This window comes from Aplidium turbinatum, chromosome 1 (genome assembly GCF_918807975.1).
Source record: "Aplidium turbinatum chromosome 1, kaAplTurb1.1, whole genome shotgun sequence".
NCBI classification, from domain to species: domain Eukaryota; kingdom Metazoa; phylum Chordata; class Ascidiacea; order Aplousobranchia; family Polyclinidae; genus Aplidium; species Aplidium turbinatum.
The window spans coordinates 55,122,488-55,145,916 of record NC_137472.1 but is presented as its reverse complement, the minus strand read 5'-3'; the positions used below and the strand labels follow the sequence as shown (position 1 = coordinate 55,145,916).

Sequence of the window (23,429 nt, the reverse complement as noted above, 5' to 3'; positions counted from 1 at the left end):
GATTCAAAAATAAAATTCCGAAAAATATATCGGGAAAATATTTTTATAGACGCTCAATTGAAGGCGTGCATATACGTTAAAAACTCTATTTATTTTTAAATACATAAGACATTTCCCCCATTTTTAAACCATTCTGCTCGCGTTTCCTTTGTCTGCCCCACCACGAGCTTGCCACCCCTGGAAAGGAAATTTAATTCTGAACACGATTCAAAAATAAAATTCCGAAAAATATATCGGGAAAATATTTTTATAGACGCTCAATTGAAGGCGTCTATAAACGTTAAAATCTCTATTTGTTTTTAAATACGTAAGACATTTCTTCCATTTTTAAACCATTCTGCTCGCGTTTTCTTCGTCTGCCCCACCACGAGCTTGCCACCCCTGGAAAGGAAATTTAATTCTGAACACGATTCAAAAATAAAATTCCGAAAAATATATCGGGAAAATATTTTTATAGACGCTTAATTGAAGGCGTGCATATACGTTAAAAACTCTATTTATTTTTAAGCACGTAAGACATTTCCCCCATTTTTAAACCATTCTGCTCGCGTTTTCTTCGTCTGCCCCACCACGAGCTTGCCACCCCTGGAAAGGAAATTTAATTCTGAACACGATTCAAAAATAAAATTCCGAAAAATATATCGGGAAAATATTTTTATAGGCGCTTGATTGAAGGCGTCTATAAACGTTAAAATCTCTATTTGTTTTTAAATACGTAAGACATTTCTTCCATTTTTAAACCATTCTGCTCGCGTTTCCTTCGTCTGCCCCACCACGAGCTTGCCACCCCTGGAAAGGAAATTTAATTCTGAACACGATTCAAAAATAAAATTCCGAAAAATATATCGGGAAAATATTTTTATAGACGCTTAATTGAAGGCGTGCATATACGTTAAAAACTCTATTTATTTTTAAATACGTAAGACATTTCCCCCATTTTTAAACCATTCTGCTCGCGTTTCCTTCGTCTGCCCCACCACGAGCTTGCCACCCCTGGAAAGGAAATTTAATTCTGAACACGATTCAAAAATAAAATTCCGAAAAATATATCGGGAAAATATTTTTATAGGCGCTTGATTGAAGGCGTCTATAAACGTTAAAATCTCTATTTTTTTTTAAATACGTAAGACATTTCCCCCATTTTTAAACCATTTTGCTCGCGTTTCCTTCGTCTGCCCCACCACGAGCTTGCCACCCCTGGAAAGGAAATTTAATTCTGAACACGATTCAAAAATAAAATTCCGAAAAATATATCGGGAAAATATTTTTATAGGCGCCTAATTGAAGGCGTTTATCAACGTTAAAATCTCTATTTATTTTTAAATACGTAAGACATTTCCCCCATTTTTAAACCATTCTGCTCGCGTTTCCTTCGTCTGCCCCACCACGAGCTTGCCACCCCTGGAAAGGAAATTTAATTCTGAACACGATTCAAAAATAAAATTCCGAAAAATATTTCGGGAAAATATTTTTATAGACGGTCAATTGAAGGCGTCTATAAACGTTAGAATCTCTATTTGTTTTTAAATACGTAAGACATTTCTTCCATTTTTAAACCATTCTGCTCGCGTTTCCTTCGTCTGCCCCACCACGAGCTTGCCACCCCTGGAAAGGAAATTTAATTCTGAACACGATTCAAAAATAAAATTCCGAAAAATATTTCGGGAAAATATTTTTATAGACGCCTAATTGAAGGCGTTTATCAACGTTAAAATCTCTATTTATTTTTAAATACGTAAGACATTTCCCCCATTTTTAAACCATTCTGCTCGCGTTTCCTTCGTCTGCCCCACCACGAGCTTGCCATCCCTGGAAAGGAAATTTAATTCTGAACACGATTCAAAAATAAAATTCCGAAAAATATTTCGGGAAAATATTTTTATAGACGGTCAATTGAAGGCGTCTATAAACGTTAAAATCTCTATTTATTTTTAAATACGTAAGACATTTCTTCCATTTTTAAACCATTCTGCTCGCGTTTCCTTCGTCTGCCCCACCACGAGCTTGCCACCCCTGGAAAGGAAATTTAATTCTGAACACGATTCAAAAATAAAATTCCGAAAAATATTTCGGGAAAATATTTTTATAGGCGCCTAATTGAAGGCGTCTATAAACGTTAAAATCTCTATTTATTTTTAAATACGTAAGACATTTCCCCCATTTTTAAACCATTCTGCTCGCGTTTCCTTCGTCTGCCCCACCACGAGCTTGCCACCCCTGGAAAGGAAATTTAATTCTGAACACGATTCAAAAATAAAATTCCGAAAAATATATCGGGAAAATATTTTTATAGGCGCCTAATTGAAGGCGTCTATATACGTTAAAAACTCTATTTATTTTTAAATACTTAAGACATTTCCCCCATTTTTAAACCATTCTGCTCGCGTTTCCTTCGTCTGCCCCACCACGAGCTTGCCATCCCTGGAAAGGAAATTTAATTCTGAACACGATTCAAAAATAAAATTCCGAAAAATATTTCGGGAAAGTATTTTTATAGACGCCTAATTGAAGGCGTCTTTTAACGTTGAAATCTCTATTTGTTTTTAAATACGTAAGACATTTACCCCATTTTTAAACCATTCTGCTCGCGTTTCCTTCGTCTGCCCCACCACGAGCTTGCCACCCCTGGAAAGGAAATTTAATTCTGAACACGATTCAAAAATAAAATTCCGAAAAATATTTCGGGAAAATATTTTTATAGACGCCTAATTGAAGGCGTTTATCAACGTTAAAATCTCTATTTGTTTTTAAATACGCAAGACATTTCTTCCATTTTTAAACCATTCTGCTCGCGTTTCCTTCGTCTGCCCCACCACGAGCTTGCCATCCCTGGAAAGGAAATTTAATTTTGAACACGATTCAAAAATAAAATTCCGAAAAATATTTCGGGAAAGTGTTTTTATAGTCGTTTTTGTGATGCTTACTTTTCTTGCCATATCACATATAGCAGTCTTAATAGATACGATTTTTTGTCTAACTTTTCGCAATTGCAGTTGCTTTATCTTTGACAAGTCGAGTTTTTTATTTAAATTTCTGTGTTCACTGTTCATTTGGCTATGAAAAAAATATAAGATTTGCTTTGATGTGGTAACGAGAAGTGATTTTATCAGCTTCCGAGTGTTGCTACTTTCATCGCATTGTTTATCGCGCAAATTTTTACGGATCATTTTTTTAGGCGGATCGCGCAGAATTATTCTGCCAGAATGACGGTGGTCTGAAAAGCTATGCAAATTGCAAATGGCTTGCAGTGGACAGGGTTTCGGGGCTGGCTGGCTTTTCAGGGAAGCTGTATGAATGTTTTTGGTTAATAGCCTAGCTGATAAGCTCAGTTACCAGGCTATAGGCCTAGCACAACTACCGCATTAGTTACTATAACAGTTAGCCCAGTTAGTTCAGGCTATAAGTTTTACTCTTGTGTGTGTAGTTTATATACCGGTAACCACTGACATTAAAATTGCATTATTGCTTACAAAAAGTGTTCAAAAGTCCTGATACTAGATCCAGGAACATTCTGTTTGTTTTAGTTTGTATTATATGTCTTAGAACATAGATGCATTGCTGATAAGAGAATATGATGTGGTTAGCCTAGCCAATTAGTGCACAACTGTACTGGTAGGTTACCGTACCAGTTATATGCCATGGGTGCTTTTTGCTACAATTGACTTTCTAAAAAATAGTGCATTAAAATATTTTTTAAAAATTTTGTAATTTGCGGTGTGCGGTGCGGTGCAGTGTCAAAGTTCCAGATAAATTGCGGTGTGCGGTGCGGTACGCGGTTAGATGAGTCAGTTGCGGTGCGGTGTGCGGATAAAAATTTTGGGTTCGCTGCATCTCTACTCTGCAATGCCTGATGCAAGTTTACCTGTAGATTTCCATCACGCATTGAAGTAGTGATCTGATCATGAAATTTTCAACGGTTCAGGAAAAAGTTTTCTCTGCCTATAAAACGTTAAATGGTAGTTTTATCAAATATTTTGAAAGTATCTGGCAACGCTCCTTTTCAGTCACTATCTGTTATCAAAATAAAATATGATTCATATTACGTACCGGTATGTGATACAAAGTAAAAGACCCCAGAATCACTGCAAGTAGCAGCGAAGCTAATCTACTGTTGCCCAGAACCAAACTACAATGCATGAAATTCTATATGCTTGTAAACGTGTAAAACTTTAGTTTGGTGCAATGTTCTTTAAGGTTTCATCAGAGTCAATAATTGGGTTTGCTTAATTAAGAAAGAATCGTATCATTTGAAACAGTCAATGTCTTCACTTCTACAGTAGTTCAACTAGGCAAAGGTTTGGGTTAGAAAGCAACATCAGTTGTCTCTCTTGCACCTAAGTTTTAATAAGTCTTCTGATGTTTAATTTAGAAACATCACAAATTACGCCTGGTCAAACGCACTATAGCCTACTACTGTGGCCTACAAAAATAAATGGCCTAGACACCATGCACAAGCCTTTACAGCTGACGGCTGAAGTCGATTGCAGATTAGCATGTTACTTGGGCTCTATTTATGTATAAAATGTTTTTTCAAAGGTTTTGTATTTTGTTTATCATAAGAAGCTTTAACATAAGAAAAAAATTATCAATAGTGTTAAAAAAAAAATCAGCATTTTATCAAGCAATTCTTCAGCAATACCTCTAAATACCCATTGTCAGGCATAGTCGCTTTTTTTTTAGGTATTGTCAAGCATTTTTGGGCTTTGTCAGGGTCGCCAGTTCAAATTGGACCAGTTTTGCAAATTACTGTTTGGGTTACAATTGAGGTAAAAATTGACATTATTTTCCGACCACAGAGTGTCCGACAGCCATTTAAAAAGTCTGCCAACAATACCTGGAAATGCTCAGCAATGCCTGGTAATTTTAAGGATTGCCAGGTTGTTGCTCTCCAACTAGGATAGTATGGCTTCCCAGTTGCGGGAAGTTTTTGGCGGTTGCAGGTTTTGATAGTGTTAATTTATTTATTTCCGTATTATTTTGAATATACTTCAATAGAATATGTGCTCTTTTTAGTAAAAAACATCTTGCAACACTGACAATGCCAAACACTGGGTATTTAGAGGTACGGTACCCATTCTTTAGTTCAAAAAATGAATAGAATTCTCTATATAGATTAGTTTTTATTAATAAGTAATACGGTAAGTATTACTTTACTTTATCAACTACCAATTTGCTATTTAAATTCAGATTGCTAAATGAAAAAAAAAGTACTAAACATCGAAAAAATTGAATAGGTCTACTGAAAACAATGGAAACATTTTAGGCAAATGTAAAACCCAAGTACACTTTTATCTGCAATCGACTTCAGGCTTCAGTTCTGAAATCTTGTGCACGATGTCCAGGCCATTTATTTTTGTAGGCCACACGCTACACATACCCATTGGTACAGCAGTTATTAGCATGAGACCTGTAAATATGTCAAAAAGATTTTATTTCATTAAAGGTATAACCTTTAGTCGTGAACCATTGTGTCAAGTTTATTTTTGCAATAAAGTAGTTTTCTAACTTTTTACACATTAAGATTGTTGTAAGAAAACTGCGATGAACACTGTACAGTCTGTAAAAGATTTGGAGGTAAGTTGCTTCATACATGTTTGACCAGCACAATTATTCAGTCGTCTTTATTTTAAATTAATTATGCCTACGCTTGGTTTGTATTTCAAGTAGGCCTTTTATAAAGGATGTATTGAAACTTATGTTTGATAACTGACATGTAATTGTGAATATTAAAATATGATTGGGTGCACATTTGAATTCATTATTTGTTGCATGTTATGTTGGCTTTTTAAATTTAATCGTTGTGAACTAAAAAGTGTATTTAAATTTTAACTGTACTGTGTTTGATTGCTTACACTAATTTTTTCATGCAAAAAGAATATGCTTTGTGTATTAGGTTTTGGTTTTAAAATAAAGCAAAGCTTCAGAGGGTTAGTGAGAGAAGTCAGTGACATTTTTGTGTTTCTATAATTTTATTTTTCTGTAATTTGTGATCTATTACAGGACTTTCAAGTCAAGTTGGAACAAGCCAAGAAATCCCTTGTAGTTGTTCATTTCTGGGCAGATTGGGCTCAACAATGCAAGCAAATGAGTGATGTTTTAGATGAGTTGGCCAAGCAACACTTAAATGTAACTATCAAAAATAATGTATTTTTTTTACATACAATAGAATATTTTGTTGCATTTTACATGGAAATTAAGTATTACTGCTGTTTGTTGTACTCCAAACCCATTTCTTACCGAATGTTCAAAAACTATTTTATCAATAATGTTTTTCTTAAACATTTTACTTTGTCACAACATCAACAATCCTTTTATTTTACAAAAACACACAGTACCATTGCATGCGCTGCAAATTAAATACAGATAAAACCCAGCAGAAAGCTGCATCACAATTCAGATCACATTCTGCACTGTAATTTATTTCCTCAACCTTGCTATTTATATTTTTGGACAAATTATGCAATGCTTCTTTTTCAGGTTGTCTTTCTGTCACTCGAGGCTGAAGAAATACCTGAAGTTTCAGAGAAATATGAGATTGAAGCTGTGCCTACATTCATATTTTTAAAAAACAAACAAAAAATTGCTCGACTGGATGGGGCTCATGCTCCTGAGCTCACAAAAATGGTATAAAAATGTTTATCTGCATATGTTTCTGTTCTTATTTTTATTGTGCTTGAAAGCATTTTTATGCTGAAAGTCAATGAATATGTGTCTTAATGTCTTGAAATGTTAATTTAAAAGCTATAAGAAGACGTACACATCTTGGAAAAACTATATAGAAAAATATGGTGTGAAGCATAAACCTAAAAAACTTGAGGCCTGATATGCTTTCTCAGAATCTTGGAATGTTGCAACAAAATGTTGTGTCGCTACGTACCTTGTTATGAACATTTATTTTAGTGGCAATTGTAGCCAAGGCAAATTGTGAAAAAACTTGTGCTTTGATTGCAAGATGTGTACCCAGAAAGCAAAATCCGTCATTTTTACGTTCTCTCGAATCACTTCGCCCTTGCCAATGTAGATAGTTCCACTAATTAACATTTTATTAATATGTTTTACAGGTAAAGCAACACATTGACACTGTTGCTCCACCTACGAGAATTGTTGCCGACCCAAAAGCTGATTTAAACCAAAGAATTAAATCTCTGATAGAATCCTCACCGTGTGTGCTGTTCATGAAAGTAGGTTTTTTGCAACAGTTTTTTGTGCCTCTTCATTCGAGTCATAATGCCTGGAAAATCTTGCGTCGGACAATAACTAACGGGTATCAGAAGCCACAAGCTGCACTGTGTTGGAAGGCTATCATTAAAGGAGTAGAGCAGCAGTCAAAACCGAAGACTTAAAAATCTAAGCCAAACATTCATTGAGTTTTAATAGAGCAAGGAATAGGTAAACTAGTGAACTAATCGATTTTAAAGGGATTGGCAAAAGTCTGACCAATGGTGGGCTATTTGTGTTGCTCAAAGTATTGCCATGCTGAAAGCTTGCAGCCGCATTAATGTAATGTTGTTTTACACCAGTTGGGTGCAAAGTAGCGTCAATAAAAAGTCTCCATAACTGGCGATTTTCAACCAACTGTCGCAGTTCTTCCGGGCTGTGTTTGGTAAGAGATCGAACTCTTCCTATAAATGTTTCTGCTGGTCTTCCTTGATTTCGTTTGCCTTTCATCAGTTTTGATAATGGGAGAGTTTCATTATAAACTGAGTTTATTGGATGTCATATTCATATTCTATGTCCCAACCAGACAAGTTGACGTGGCTTTTAAGATTTATGTTGTCTGTTATTATCTTAGGATTTTAATCTAAGCTTGCGCGTTACCAAATACAGTACCGCACACTGGAGAATAGGTTTGTATGTAATACTTTTATAGGCACTGCATAGCGTTGAATTGGTTGCTGTGTGTGTGCCAGGATTGCTGCTGAAAATCTGATTCAAAAGCTTTTTTGAAAGCTCTTGCAAGGCTATTGCTGGCCTGTTTGTTGGAATGCGGCTCGGCACATTACTTGCATTTCCACATACGATGTTTTTTCACTTATTTTGTTGCTCTTGCTTTATGGATTAATTTTCGAATGCAGTTACCACTTTTGCGACATATTTCGTTTCAGGGAACAGCCACCGAACCTCGTTGTGGATTCAGTCGACAAATGATAGCGATTCTTAACGAGAATAATTGCAAGTATTCAACTTTTGACATTCTGCAAGACGAAGCTGTACGACAGGGCTTAAAAGAATACTCGAATTGGCCTACATATCCACAGTTATACGTAAAAGGTGAAACTAGAATTGTAAACTCGCATGAACTTTTGTGGTTACGATTGAATCTGTGTCTGCATCTAACTGAATTTAATTTCAGGTGAGTTGATGGGAGGTCTCGACATAGTGCGGGACATGGCAACAGACGGAGAATTAAAAGATGCTTTACCACAACAAGAGAAGGTGGTAGATATCAACGATCGTATAAAGGTTGGTTGACGAAAAGCACAATTTTCTTTAATATTTTCATTTCTTAAGGTTATTGTTAACGTTTTTTAAAACTTGATTCCATCTCTATTGCTAGTGGAAACATGCAGTTTTGGTCTGGGCTTCTCCGAGAGGTGGTCCTGGTAGTTTCAGGTAAATAAACGTGATTGTAAATGCTCTTTGAATCATTGACGATTGCTTCGTTGTCTCTCGTTTTATCCAAACATATATCTCGGAAAGACACTAATGATATGTTTGATGGCGGAATGGCCAATGTTAGAGTTCGCCCTCAAACATATCAATAGTATCTTTGCGCCATTAAAGTGACAATAAATCGACTCGATGCCATACAGGGTTTCTATTTTTATTTTAGGAAATTCTTGAAAACAACCGCCTGATCCTGTTTATGAAAGGAGAACCCTCGGCGCCTCGATGCGGATTCAGTCGACAAATCGTCGATATTCTGAACAACACTGGGGTCGAATATTCGCATTTTGACATTCTGACCGACGACGAGATACGGCAAGGCTTAAAGAAATACTCCGACTGGCCGACTTATCCACAGTTGTATGCGAACAGCGAACTTGTGGGAGGCCTAGACATTATCAAGGAAATGAGTTCGGAAGAACTGTTGGAAACCTTAGAAGGTGCTCAAAATAGTTAAAGTTGTTGTCCAATGATGTATTTTGAAACCATGGGCCAAAAACATTTGCTGCCACACTTCTCTTAAATGCTTATATTTAATGATTTAAATTCCTAGTCAGCAAAGCCCTTTTTTTTTACGTTGTTTGCAAATGTTGAATCCACGTTAAAAATAACTGAATTGCTAGCTGGGTGTTTCTCCAGAAAATAGACTAAAAGCAAGCTTTTTTCTCGGAAAGTGAACATTTTGATTTACTTGTTTTTTGGTGTTAGTTAAAAGCAGGGCCGTGTAAACCGCTCCTCGTACCCCCCGGCAGGGGGGGCCACTTATTTTAGTTTGTTTAATGTTGTGACTGCTTAAATAATAAAAAAGTTACTACAAAAGCTCGATATTCAATAGCTTAAATCATGCAAGGCCGTCTTTACTGCTTTCAAACTCCGACTGGGGCTTATCTCTGCTTAGAAGCCCACTCGTATTTAGTTCGTGTGGCGTTTTTCGGTTTGTAATTTCACATGCAGCGGTAACATTTATTATGTACCTTTTTTCCATTTTTGTAAAACTTTTTCGCTTCGCTCCCTCAACCACATTTCGTCCATCTCGGTGATATTGAGCAAGCATAGTTGGGGATTAAAGGAGTGAAAAGTTTTTAATGTACCAAACAGAACAACAAAATGATGCAATATTCCAAAGTAAACACCGCTCACTCAAATAGCCTAGTTAATTAACAATTGATTTAATAAATGCCAGTGTTAATCGAGATAGATTATGAAGTAAAAATGCTATCGGCGAAGGTGGGATAAAACATACAATATAGCCTACACACTAACATCTCAGATAAATATTCGAAGTTTTAGCCTGCTGAAAGGCTGCAACACTTCCAAGGCTGTACATTACAAACTTTCAAGAAATAAATTATTTAAATCCTTCTGTGGTCGTAAATGATTTTTTTTTCAAATGGTAGGCTAACTTAAATTTGAAACCAAAACTTTTAACCCAATCCATTTTTATTTTGATGAATTTGATTTACTTACAAAGTGTGCATCTTGATGATAAAAAAGCATTTTTGCTCGTAAAATGCCTACAAGTGACCAAAGCAAGATTACACTTGTCAAAATTTTCTGGGGGGCAAGCCCTCCCCTTCCAGTTTTGCATTATTCATTCAAGTTACAAACTTTGGTTTGTTAAAACTCCTGGCATTCCCCAACTTTTTTAAGATTTGCCGCTGCATTGCCGTCATAGCATATTAGCTTGTTTTTTCTAGAAAATCTTAAGAGTTGTTTACTTTCTGCTAAAATAATGAACGTAAATTTTTTCCCGCATTAAAAGAGCTTGCAGACCTAAACGCTTTCTGGTCCTATTGTTAAAGAGTGATCACTAAACACAGGGGCTCTAGTGGATTTCAGGGGGCCCAAGATGGTGCTCACACGGCCCTGGTTAAAGGAACAAACTGCCTCTGCTTTGCTTGTTATTTTGTTACTTTGTTGGGTTGTGTTTTGAAAAAGCATTACTGTACTTCAAGCTTTTTGTTACTGCTTTTCACAATAACAACGTTGATTTATTTGATAAATGCTTTCAAAGTATGAATGGACTAAACAGCACAGTTCTGTATTAAGCTGGTCAATGTTTTCGTTTGCTGAACACGAGATCTAGCCGAGTTAGTTTATAAAGTGCATAAACTTGCTCATTAAGTGCATTGCTCAAGCGTACACTCTAAATTTAAATCGTGTTTTTTTGATCTCGCCTTTTCTTTGTTGGGTAGGTTTTTTTTATTTCTGACCATCACAGCGAAAACAATACATGTCAACAAAGGAAAGAAGTAGAAGCGATAAAACATGAACGTTCTAACGTGCTTGTGACCGAAATAAGTTATTTAGTTAAAAAAAAATTGGCACCGTCGCAACAGCTTTAGAAAATTTCAGTATAAAATAAATAAGAGTTATCAAACAAAGAATAGAATAATTTTTCAAGGCTGGATTCGCTAGCCACTGAGACTATCCAATCAACTAAATGTTTCTCGGCAGCTGATTGTAGCATGAATTCATAGCGAAAACTGTTTCGTAGCCTGTTGGTGCTTCGTCCATGAGGCTGTACTCGTCGGTGTCGCACCCAGGGCCGTTGAGAGGATATTTTGGGCCCGGTACCAATGAGATCCTTGGGCTCTAAATCAAGACATTTATCAAAAGAATCGCACTGAATCCAAAGTAGGCTATCGCTGTGGGTTTCTTCAAGTTGTCGGGCCCCTTGAAAAGGTTCCGGGCCTCTTAAATTATCTCGGGTCCAAAAGTACCACCTGGACTCCCCTGTCAACGCTATACTAATCGCACTACTTGATTCATACCACAAGAGCTTCCGACCACCGCCTTTAGGGAACGTTCAAATATTACGTAACGCCTTCGAGGGGGAGGGGGGTTTATGCAAAGCGTTACGTTAGCGTCACATCGGGGGGGTTCAAGCAAAACGTTACGTAACGCTTTGGAGTACGGAATGGTAGTTTTTTGTGCTGAATTCGTAGTGAAAAAGCGTTACATGGGGGAGGGGGGGGATTGAAAAAAGCGTTACGTTGGCGTTACATGGGGGAGGGGGGGTCAAAAATTCGGAAAAAAAGCGTTACGTAATATTTGAACGTTCCCTTACGGGTTGATTGAAAGCTTAGCTTATCTGTGTCGTAGGAAAACAACCAAACCATCAAGCGCCAAGGAAAGGAGATTGTGAAGAAGGGAACGTTTTTCCTGGCCAGTAGCGTTGACAAAGGGTACTTTTTGACCTGGGCCCTGTATAATTTTGTAGAAACGATGTAGAATAAATGCTTGGCTGAAGATTATTTTCAGTTGGCAAAGCAATCTCAGCGAGATAGAGTAGGCTACTACAGGATGGTAAAAGGAACTTTGGAGGCTCACCATAATTTTCAAACCTTCAAAGTATTTTCCGTATGGATAGTCTACAAAAGAAAGCAAAGTATGGTTGGTCAGAAAGTAGGACCCCCGGGCTGTCTGCAGGGCCTCCGAGAGAAATCATGACTGGTCGGGAAACAATACTAAAAGTGGGCCCCAAAAAAAACAATTTTCAGCAAAAATACAAATAGAACGAATTTGTATCATGCATTGCATCATGTGTCTTAAGCCGAACTTGGCTACTTTCCTCATCGTGAAGTTGAATTCCTTTAAAGTTTCGATTTTAAACAACGTAACCTATATATTGTCTATATGAAAAAACTTCTTTCAATAATTATGAAAATCAACAAAAATCACTCGACTACACTTGCAGCAAAATTGCTATTGTTGCTCAATATTTTCTCTAAGAAAGAATTGCAGTAAAGTTATACGATGTGCACATGCACACCTCATACATAGTGCCTTTGGCCACGACCGTTGAGAGGAGAATTTAGGTCCAGTGACAAAACGATTTTCCGGCCCCCAATAAAGACACTTCCAAGAAAAATGCACCATATCCAAAGAATGCAGTATAGTTTGTTCAAACTCTCTAGTGTTAATGCAGTGCGGGCGTGTTTTCTGATGAATTCTTGTCTGTTCGTTGTGTGGAATCCTGCAAGAGCCGCGTTTGGGTCGGTGATAACGTCTCCTTCCTTGACAAGTCTGCGTCGCGTTGGTACTTGGTTCCAGTCATGTTGTGAATCGAAATTGCTATAGGTGGTAAGTTTAGTATAACCTACAGTAGATAAAGGAAAAATTGTTAACACACAATGCGGGCAATGAAAATAGCTCAACAAAGCATTCGATCCATTCCGAACCTTTTGCCATGCAAAGCTACGGATCACAGCATCAAATAATAAAGGTTTTGCAAGGTCTAATTTGATGCACAGCATGCATAAACTGTTCACTCGGTTTTGAGTCGTGATGGTGCGTAAACAAATCTTGCAAATTTCTGTGTGCTAAAACAACGTTTTCAACTCGCAACCGTTGGAGGTAGGCTACTGGTTTAGGTAACAAATTTTCAAAGCAACAAAAATATTTGGAAAAGTGTTTCGAAAGTTGCAATCAATGATTTCCTTGAGTAGATAATATCATGGGGTGATGCGTTCCGGTTTGCAGCTCAAGTTAGCTGGGTAGCTTTCTTTCAAAAGTAGCCTACCAACTCATCCAAAATGTCATTGTTGTACCACTTGTTGTTTAATTTGTTCCACATGCCTACAACTACACATCAGATATACAATGATATTTCCATAGGACTTCAAACTTATCGATGATATCTGAGTTTGTTGATACATTTGTGAATAAACCACCCACAGCTAGCGAATCCTTTGCAACATAGCGTAGCCTACAGTAGAATAAATTTCGTTTGTAAGATTGAGCTGGTGAAGCGGAGTTGTTGGAGCGTTCCGTCCCCAGAAATTTTTTTTTTTTTTAAATTCATAGTTCCTATAACAACTTAAGCTTGCGAGTAGCCTACTTTTCAGCTTTCTGTAACTTTGATTACATCTTCCTTTAACTTCATTAAATTCATCAGCTTATTGTCCATTCGTCGTCGTCGTGCGAGCCTCCTCTGGGCCCGAAAAACATTGAACAGTTCTTTATCGCTGCATAAATAGGTTAGAGTGAATCTCGCTTAGGACTGTGATCTACATAATGCAGAGAAGCACAGGTTTGAAACTGCTCAAGTAGGCTGCTTGGAAATGGTAGGCTATAGCTTTCTTTAGAATTTTCTATCTGACTTGGCTGCAATTGAAAATGACATAAGCTTAGTCGATCAAAAATGATATAATATTTGGACAACACTGCACACCATGAACTCCAAGTCTAGTGCATTTAAGCAATGACATCCATAAGCAGAAAATAGGCAAGAAGGGTTTACTTTCTTCAATCTTGCTTGGACACTTTTCCAAATATGTTGGATCCATTATCATATGCCTGGCAAACGCAGTTTTTCATGTCAAGGTACAGTTGGTCAAGCAAACATAATACACGCTTAGCCAAAGCAGCACTAGTTTTCAAGTTAGAACAACATAACAATCATTGACTTGTAAAGTTGTAACTACACATTTCATTCAAAAGTTTGTTTACTTTTAGGTTGATAAATTTTTATTTTAGTAGTAAAAATGGGCCCCCCTCAAAAATGACAAAACGAAAAACTACTCGTTTTTCCTTTACAATGTTATGCTAGGGGGGAAAGTAGCCCGACTTCCCCCCCCTCTCGGAGCCACTGGCTGTCTGCCAACTTGACAAAAGCGACTAGGGAAGACACACAAGCTGAGCTTACATGGTGATGCAAAGCATGTCTTTCATGATGTAGCTCTATTATATCGTTCTAGAAGTTTAGTCACGGAAAATGTAACTAATGAACGTGCGCTGCTACGAAAAGAATTATTTTTCGGAATAGCCATAAATTCATAATGAGGCGTGTTATTACGTAGGCTTCGTTTCTTTTGCGTAACCAGTGCCAAGTGCAACACATAAAGTCACGCATACTTTATTAAACGTATGAAGGTGGCAGCATTAAGACTTGCATACAAGTATGCCCTATAGCCCAGTGCTTGTATTTAGTAGTTGAAGTCCAATTTTAATCTGGTGATGTCCCGGCTACCAAGGGTGGCCGAATTCACCTCAAAGTGCCGCAATCACTTTCAAACCCTGCCTCCACATCGATCTGTCTAACGCGTCCCCTCTTGTCAAGCCTGCCTTGCTGCTTTCCTTCTCAACTGGCTTTTTGTTTTCTACGACCTTCCACTCGCAACTCAAACGCTCTTCTCAAAACATGCCTACACCACCTCACTCCATTCGCAAACTTATCAACCAGTGTTGTGCGGATATTGAAATTTGATACGGTAATCCAATCCGAAATTTTTTAGAAATATCCTGATCCAAAAATAATAGGAAAAGCGATATCCAATCCAGATCCGAAAACTAGCATTATAGCATTTGTTCATAGTCGTAATCCTCCTTCAAAGCGGTATTACAAAGTACAATTTTTGATAAGGAGGGCATCAAAAATATGTAGACATGACTTTTAAGGCAGGGGTGTGCAACGTGCGGCCCGCGGACCAAATGCGGCCCGCGAAGAAAAATTATGTGGCCCGCGAAGATGTGCCAATTTTGAATTGTGTGCGGCCCGCGAAACGTGTTTATAATTTAGTTTAGTCTGGTACGTGTGAACAATTCATTGTGGAGTGGATTATTGTAGATTTCGCACCTTCTGTTAACTATTTTAGAAGTCTCCCACCGGCCACCGCTAATCCATTGTATTTAATTATTTGGAACGTAAAAATGTATGGTCACATAAAAGGCATTATGAACAAAGTACGACTTTGGAAAGCTCACGTACAGACAGGAAATCTTTTCCACTTTCCAACTTTAAGAGACTATGGAATGAATCCTGAAAAGAAAACTGAATTTGCTGACCAACTTGAAAAATTGTTGCATGAATTTTTGGCTCGTTTCAAGGACTTCAAATCTCATGAACATTTGTTTGGTATATTCTCTTCGCCATTCAACACAGACATTAACAATGCACCAGAAGTAATAACTTGAACTGATTGATCTTCAAGAGAAAACGGATTTGAAAGCAAAGTATTTAAAAATGAATCTTGGCGATTTTTACCGAAAACATTTCAACTAAGATAACTTTCCACATTGGAAAAATCCATGGCTTCAAAAATGGCACTGTTTGGCTCAACGTATTTGTGCAAACATTTTTTTCTAAAACCGGCGTCATGAAATCTTCCTATTGATCGGTTCTGACAGATGAACACTTGGAAAATGGACTTCGAATTGCGATCACTTCCATTAAAGTAAATTTGGAAAAAGCCGTCGGGAAAAGAAGCCAGCAGCAAACTTCTCACTGAGCTCGTTTAAAGACGGTGTGACAATAAATTTGAATAGCAGTTTTCTTCAGAAATTTACGCGTCCTAACTTATTATTTCTGGAAGGAGATAACCCCTAATATAAAAATAATATAAATAACAAAAAAAACTACTCTTTTGTGCCTGCAACTAATTGAAATCATATGTTAAATAAACGTGCGGCCCGCGGTTTCACACAGTTATTTATATCTGGCCCTCCTGTAATAAAGGTTGCACACCCCTGTTTTAAGGTTTACGTCAGCTCCGGAGGTCAGTAGGCTAAAATATAAGGTTCTCATCATCGTGATTGTAAGCCGCGGGAAATTTTTTCTCTAAAAAACAGATTTCCGGGAAGCTAAACATTTTTTCCAGCCCTGGTAGAAAACAAAAGAAATTAAATAATATACCACTGTCTTGCACCAGTGGCGTAGCCAAGGGAGGGGGGTTCGGGGTTTCAACCTTTCAAATTGAATTTACGGATGTAAATTGTTAATACATTGTTTACAAGAAAAGCTGTAGCCTATGATCTAATTTCTCGTCAAACTGTGCAAGGATGCAAGCCATCTGCAACTGCTGAGATCGCTTGTTCGATCTAGATTAGGCTACTGTAACATCTAAACAGCTATTCGTTATACAAAACTTGAATATATCAGAAATAGCCTTAACTTCATTGTCTCAAAGCTTTTTGTTTGACACTCATGAAGATGTATGATCTCTATGACGTTACATTTTCTAAACTTTGGGTTGACTTTAGAGCATAAAAGTTAGTGACTTACCAGATAAGATCGCTTTTTGAATCAAGCTAGGAGAAAATTGATAAATAATAAAACTGTAATAATCTCGCAAAAAAAAGCAATCAACCTATGTCTCTAAAACAACGTTTGCCTAATTTTAAACGAAACTGCATTAAAAGAGCGAGTTTTGCCAATACAAAACATTCAAATATCTCAGTCTGGAATTAGCAACAAGAAAACATAGAGACTTAGCTTTATTTCCGAAAAATACCCAAGAAAACATGATCTTATCTTTTTGCTATGCCACCGGACAGCACCATTTTACAGGAATATTCATACCCACAATTTTGTTGAAAATGCTCTCAGAATGCACCAAACTGAAAGTAATTTTTCAAAAATTTCTGGGGGGGGCCCCAGACCCCCCACCGCTAAGTGTCGCCTTCGGCAAATACGCCATCGGGCTTCGCCCGCCGGCCGTCAACACCATAGCCGTACGAGACCAAACCATTTTGGGGGGGGGGGGGGGCAGAACGCAAAATTGCCCAAATCTGCACGCTTTTATAGAAATTACCCAAATATAATGTAGCCTATGCGGTACAGTGAAAAATTAACATAACAAGATCACTAGCTAGCTAGAATTTCTTACCAAAGTAATCAAGATAGAACAACTGAATTCATCTTTAAAGATACGCATGCTGCTTGCCAACAGTTTTTTGCAACCAGAATAAGCAGGTCAAGTTAATGCAAACAACTGGATCTGTCTCCACAGAACAGAAGTCAAGATATTAATGAAAATAAGTGGAGCTGCCATGTTTCACACAAGATCTTGCAAAGCAAATATTTTTCCAGCTTGCAGGGCAGGTTTTGAGTTTGGAAAGCTTTGAAATAAATGAATATATTATGATTGGTTTGAGATTATATATTTCAGCAGTAGCATTTTAAATGTTGGTGAAATTAACATGACACAGTTGCATAAACAAACTAAATATTTTTTTGTTATTTTGGGGCGCAACTGCATCATTTTAATTTGGGTAGTTTTATAAAAGTAACCAAAGCTAAGCAACACCACAACATTAACATTACATTCAACAGGTATAACATTTTTTTGTTAAATGTTGTGGTGTTGCTTATAGCTATGTCTGTTTATGGTTGAAAAAGTACTGTAACCTCTCCACCCGAATTGTTTTATAAAAGTATTCACCACATTTATATAAATTCATATTTTGTAGTTGCCCAAATCAAGATGATGCATTTATGGATATTATGAAAAAAATTAAAGACTTTGTAAATTTTGATGCCGAGGCAACTGCATCATGCCAATTTGGGCAGTTTTATAAATAGACTATGATCAGATAATTTCATACTTTTTGTTGCCTAAATCTAAACGATACAGTTATGTAAATGGGAAAAATTAATGAATTTGTTCATTTTGTGGAAACTTCCTCATGCTAATTTATGGGCAGTTGCATAAACAGACTAATCAGCTTCATCAGATAATTTCATGTTTTCAGCTGCCCAAATCAACACGATGCATTTGTGAAAATTAATAAAATTAGCTATATAGCAAATTTTGCGTTTTGATTTGGGCAGTTTCACAAAAGTATTAGAGACATATTTTGGTGACTGCCCGAATTGGCATGATGCAGTTGGTTAAATGCATTTCGTGCTACAGTTTGATCACCATGCAATACAATACATCCATACGGGCGTGCCAAATGAAAATTTTGCAGCACATTTCTTGCGCAAATGAGAGGCTGTACTTAGTTTGATTGGTAAAATATATTAATCTATAGTTTTTCTTAATTCATGCAATTTTGTAGCTTTTCATATAGCAATTTTTGCCCTAATGATTGCAAGATTTTGCCCGAATTTGCGATGTTTTGAGACAACAGGGGGGGCAGCTGCCCCCTGGCTCGTACGGCTATGGTCAACACCCCCCTTTCAAAATTTTTGACTACGCTACTATCTTGCACTGTCAATATTTTGCCCCCCCATTGTTGAAGGTCTGCTGGCGGCGCCACTGGTTATTAGAACGATCAGTTAATACAGGCAATAGAATGAAAGAAATGAGAAAGTCCAGAAATGTAAGCCGGTTTTGCAAAACATCGTTCAGATACAGGCGCGGATCTAGGAGTTTTTTTCGGGGGGGGCCAGAAAATTTGAAAAGCAATTAAACAGAAAGAAAAAGATAAAGCAGATATGAACAATGATACTACGACAGTAGCGTAGCCAGGAATTTTGAAAGGGGGGGTTTTGACGGCCGGTGGGGGGTCTGGGGGGCAGCCCCCAGAAAATTTTGAAAAATTACTTTGAATTTGGTGCATTCTGAGAGCATTTTCAACAAAAATGTGGGTAGGGGAAGGTGAGGTAAGTTGTGCCAGTGGGTAAGTTGAGCCACCCCCTGTAACTCGAAAAATATAAAGCTCATCAACTTTCTACTGCCACCTACCTGACCGTTTACCTTCTTTGGAGCTGTTCTGTAAAGATTATAGGTCTTTGTCTTGTAGAAAGACAGAAAAACAGTTTTGAGTAATTTTGGGTAGTTTTTTGAACTTTTTGATAAAAAAGTTTTTTTGAGTTGTACAAAATGTCTGTGGCATACACCAGTGTTGATATGTATAACAGTAATCACTAATGTTAGCTTATTCAGAAACTATTAAAGTGAGGTTGCTAGCTCATGTAGGTCTGGAGAAATTTCAGTTTAACTTTTAATGGCGACCTTGTGGTAAGTTGAGCCAGTGATGTACAGGTAAGTTGAGCCGGTGGCTCAACTTACCTCACTTCAGCTGCCAGTGTTAAGTGATGATATATGTAGTCATTAAATAGCTAACAAAGTGTATTTTACTCTTTAATAGTCTAACTCTTTGGAAAAATAATTTGTCCATTGGTCTATTGAAGTTTGAATTTATTTATAACCTGTAGCCTAGTCTACTAGCAACATGCCTTCGCAACCGCAAGCGTACAACAGAGCGTGGTCAAACTGATCCAAAAATTATGGAAAATGCTGCAAAGCATGTTCAAGATAACGGAATGTCTATACGTGCAAGTGCAGAAGAATTTGGAATCAATAGAATGACACTTCAGCGTTACATTGCCAGAAGGAAGGAGAATGCTGGTTCATGTTATGGTTATAGCAATGTTTCCGATGCACAACGCGTATTCTCGAAAAGCCATGAAGAAGATTTAGCCAAGCATGCAAAGGATTTAGCCAAACGATTTCATGGTTTATCCTCGGCGAAGTTTCGAAAGCTGGCATATGACTTCGCTGTGGCAAATAATGTGGAGATGCCTCGCAGCTGGACAGAAAATAAAGAGGCCGGTGAGTTTTGTGTGCTGTTATGTTGAAGAATTTAATAGGTCTACCTGGTCTACACACCTAGGCCTACAGTGTGATTTCCCATTTTCTTAATCAGAAGCCTCAACTTTCATCTTTATAGTCTACATTACTCTAATAATTTGCTTGATTTTTGATCTAGGAAGAGAATGGATGGTGGCTTTCAGCAAACGACATCACCTCTCCAACAGAAGGCCAGAAGCAACTTCATTGGCACGTGCAACCGCTTTTAATAAGCACACCGTTTCGGAGTTTTTCACAAATTTGACCAGCGTTCTAGACAGGTAGGTCAATCCATTGATTTTGTCTTTTGCTCATGACTAACAAACTCAATAAAAACATGACATTTGAACTAAGGCATTGCATATATTTTCAGGTATCAATTTTGTCCATCAGATATTTACAATGTCGACGAAACAGGCGTGACGACGGTCCAAGTGCCACGAAATGTGTTGTGCGAAACGGGGCATAAGCAAGTAGGCTCTGTCACATCAGCTGAACGCGGTGAACTTGTGACTGTTGTGTGCACTATTAGTGCATCTGGAAATACTGTTCCACCGGTTTTTATTTTTCCCAGAAAAAACTATCATGATTACTTCCTCGCTGGAGCTCCCATGGGATCCAAAGGATTATCGTCTCCATCTGGTTGGATTAATGAGGACTTGTTTGCCATATATTTGCAGCATTTTGTTGAGAATGTTAGGTGTTCAAGGGAAAAAAAGGTTCTTTTAATTTTGGACAATCATGAGTCCCATGTTTCGTTCCAAGCTCTCACCATTGCTCGGGATCATGGAATTGTGATGTTAACGATTCCTCCCCATACTTCCCATCGTCTGCAGCTATTGGACAAGACAGTCTACGGACCATTTAAGTCCTATTTCAGCAGGGCAATGGATTGCTGGATGCGAAACCATCCAGCGCAGAGGTTAAAGCACCATAACCTGCCAGCTTTGGTCAACTCGGCATATTTGTCTGCAATGTCCCCAAGCAACATTTTGTCAGGATTTAGGAGCACAGGAATATGCCCTTTAAACATAGACATATTTGCTGAAGACGAATTTGATCCCAGTGAGCTGACAAATCGCGCCATGCTTGCTAATTTGGAGGAAGCACATGCATCTTCATCGGCTGCTTCACATGTGGAAGCTAATGCTTTTCCTGCTACCAGGCCTGCCGCAGATTTGAGTGCTCCTGAATCGAGCAACATTAATTCACCTGCCCCTTCGAAAACCCACTCTCTTGCTGCAGCTGCACATAACTGTGACTCGCCTCATGCTTTACAAACACAGGCGCCAAGTTACTCTTCCAACGCAACTAATTATACACCTCCTGTTGTCTTAATTCCATTTCCCAAAGCACCTCCTCGAAAGGAAAAGCGGAGTCGAAAGCGAAGAAAAACAACCATTTTAACTGACACCCCGGAAAAACGTCTCATAGAACAGCAGTTTAATGAACGGCAAGAAAAAATTGCCAAAGCGCAAGCTAACAAAGAGAAAGGGAGACTTGCTAAGAAGCCTAGAAAAAAAATTGAATTTCACAAACACTGAAGAAGAAACTGCATTTTCAATTCAAGATTCAGAAGAGTCTCTGAGCGTGGCAGACGATGAGCCTACAAATCATAATACCAAAAACACTGCTGAAAATGATGGCGAGGAAATTTACAACGAAGGAGATTTTGTTCTTGTCCAGTTCGTAGGGAAAACTCGACCTGTGCATTACATTGGTCAAATCGAATGCTTCAATGAAGATGGAGAAATTGAGGCCAAGTTTTTAAGAAAAGTGCCTGGAAAGTCCGAGGAAAAGTTGTCCTTTGTCTTTAAAGAAGACGATGAGTGTGCTTTTCTTAAAGAAGATGTCGTGAAGAAGCTTCCTCACCCGACAACAATTGGAGGAACTTTCCGCCGTCAGCAGAAATTCCGGTTTCCATGCTCTCTTGATCAGCGGCATATTGAATAACTAAGACCTGACAGACAATGGACATTGATTTAGCAAATTCACATTTGGAGGTTTCTTTAATCAGGATTGTGCTGTATTAATTCATCGTTTTATTTTCTGCTCAGCAGCTCAGTTAACACAATCTGCTAGTTCTACATTGATTCAACGTCTGTTGACGTTTAATCAACGAAAAAGTGGCGGATTTGTCGGCTGGGAAGTGCTCAATTTCACAGTCGAACAGTCACAACAAAATAAATGTATCTTTTCACATGTTGTTCTGTCTTCCTGGTAGCAGCTGTGTATTAACTGCTACACAACCTGTCTTCTTCCTAACGTTTGACTCAAGTTTCACATATGTTGAGTGAAGATTACATATTGTCAACAAGAGACGGGTTCAATTGTGATGTGGAATAGTCACTGCAGACTCTAATACGGGACGTCCGTCCGATAGATTCGCACATCGTAAAAGACCGAACAACCTTTTCGCCAACTAGCGAAAGCACGAGTTAGTAAATAGAGAAAAAATAATGAGAGATTGTCGCTCAAGCGTGACAGTGCATCGAAATGATGATGTCACCATTGCGTCACAGTCTATGTTACAATTCGGGGACAAATAGCTGCGCAATAATTTCGTGAACACATGTATTGCATAGCATTTTATATATACCATCGCTACAGCTTTTGTTATTAAACTTAAACGAGTGGCTCAACTTACCTCACACACCGGCTCAACTTACCTCGTAGAGTAGGTAAGTTGAGCCAAAATGACATAGTGTTTGAATGATGTTTTTTTTCAATATTCTTATGAGTTATGAAAAAAATTTTTTTTTTAAATTGAGGCCAAATCATCAACCATTACGCTGCTACTTTCACTTTTATTGTAAACCAAGCGGTTTTCTCAGCAGAAGCGTTTAAGTAAAAAGTGGCTCAACTTACCTCATCCTCCCCTATAAATATTCTTATAAAATGGTGCTGTCTGGTGGCATAGCAAAAGGATAAGATCATGTTTTCTTCGGATTTTTCGGTAATAAACCTAAGTCTCTATGTTTTCTTGTTGCTAATTCCTGGCTGAGATATTTGAATGTTTAGTATTGGCAAAACTCGCTCTTTTAATGCAGTTTCGTTTAAAATTAGGAAAACTTTGTTTAAGAGACATAGATACTGAAAGCTTCATTCTCAATATCGTGATGTCACACGCGTGCCAAGGGGGGGGGGGTTGTAACCCCCCCCCTCCCCTTGGCTAAGCCACTATACCACTATACTACGACATATACGATATGCCATAAAATAAAATAGACATTAAAAGAAACAGCCATTTCATCAATTGTGAATGTTTGAAAAATACATTTTGCTTGAATAAAAACTGCTAAGCATGCAAAGTAAACTTGAAATCTGGTTTAAAACCCTGTATGCAGTGTCCATGACCAATTGGATGTTTGCAAGCATAGACGGCAATTGATTGAAATTATAATGAAGGCTAAAAACTATAAAACAGCCATTCAAGGTTTCAGATTGTTTCAACTGACGTCA

General features: G+C 37.8%; 1 protein-coding gene across 1 annotated transcript; it reads left to right on the top strand.

Moving 5' to 3' along the window:
• The first annotated feature begins 5,440 nt into the window (after positions 1-5,440).
• LOC145783318 (glutaredoxin-3-like) lies at positions 5,441-10,859 on the top strand. The gene is made up of 7 exons (XM_082595167.1): positions 5,441-5,574; positions 6,001-6,126; positions 6,478-6,624; positions 7,062-7,181; positions 8,106-8,271; positions 8,354-8,463; positions 8,834-10,859. The coding sequence occupies exons 1-7, from the start codon at positions 5,542-5,544 to the stop codon at positions 9,122-9,124; spliced, it is 993 nt and encodes a 330-aa protein (XP_082451293.1). The 5' UTR covers positions 5,441-5,541; the 3' UTR covers positions 9,125-10,859.
• The last annotated feature ends 12,570 nt before the right edge of the window (positions 10,860-23,429 follow it).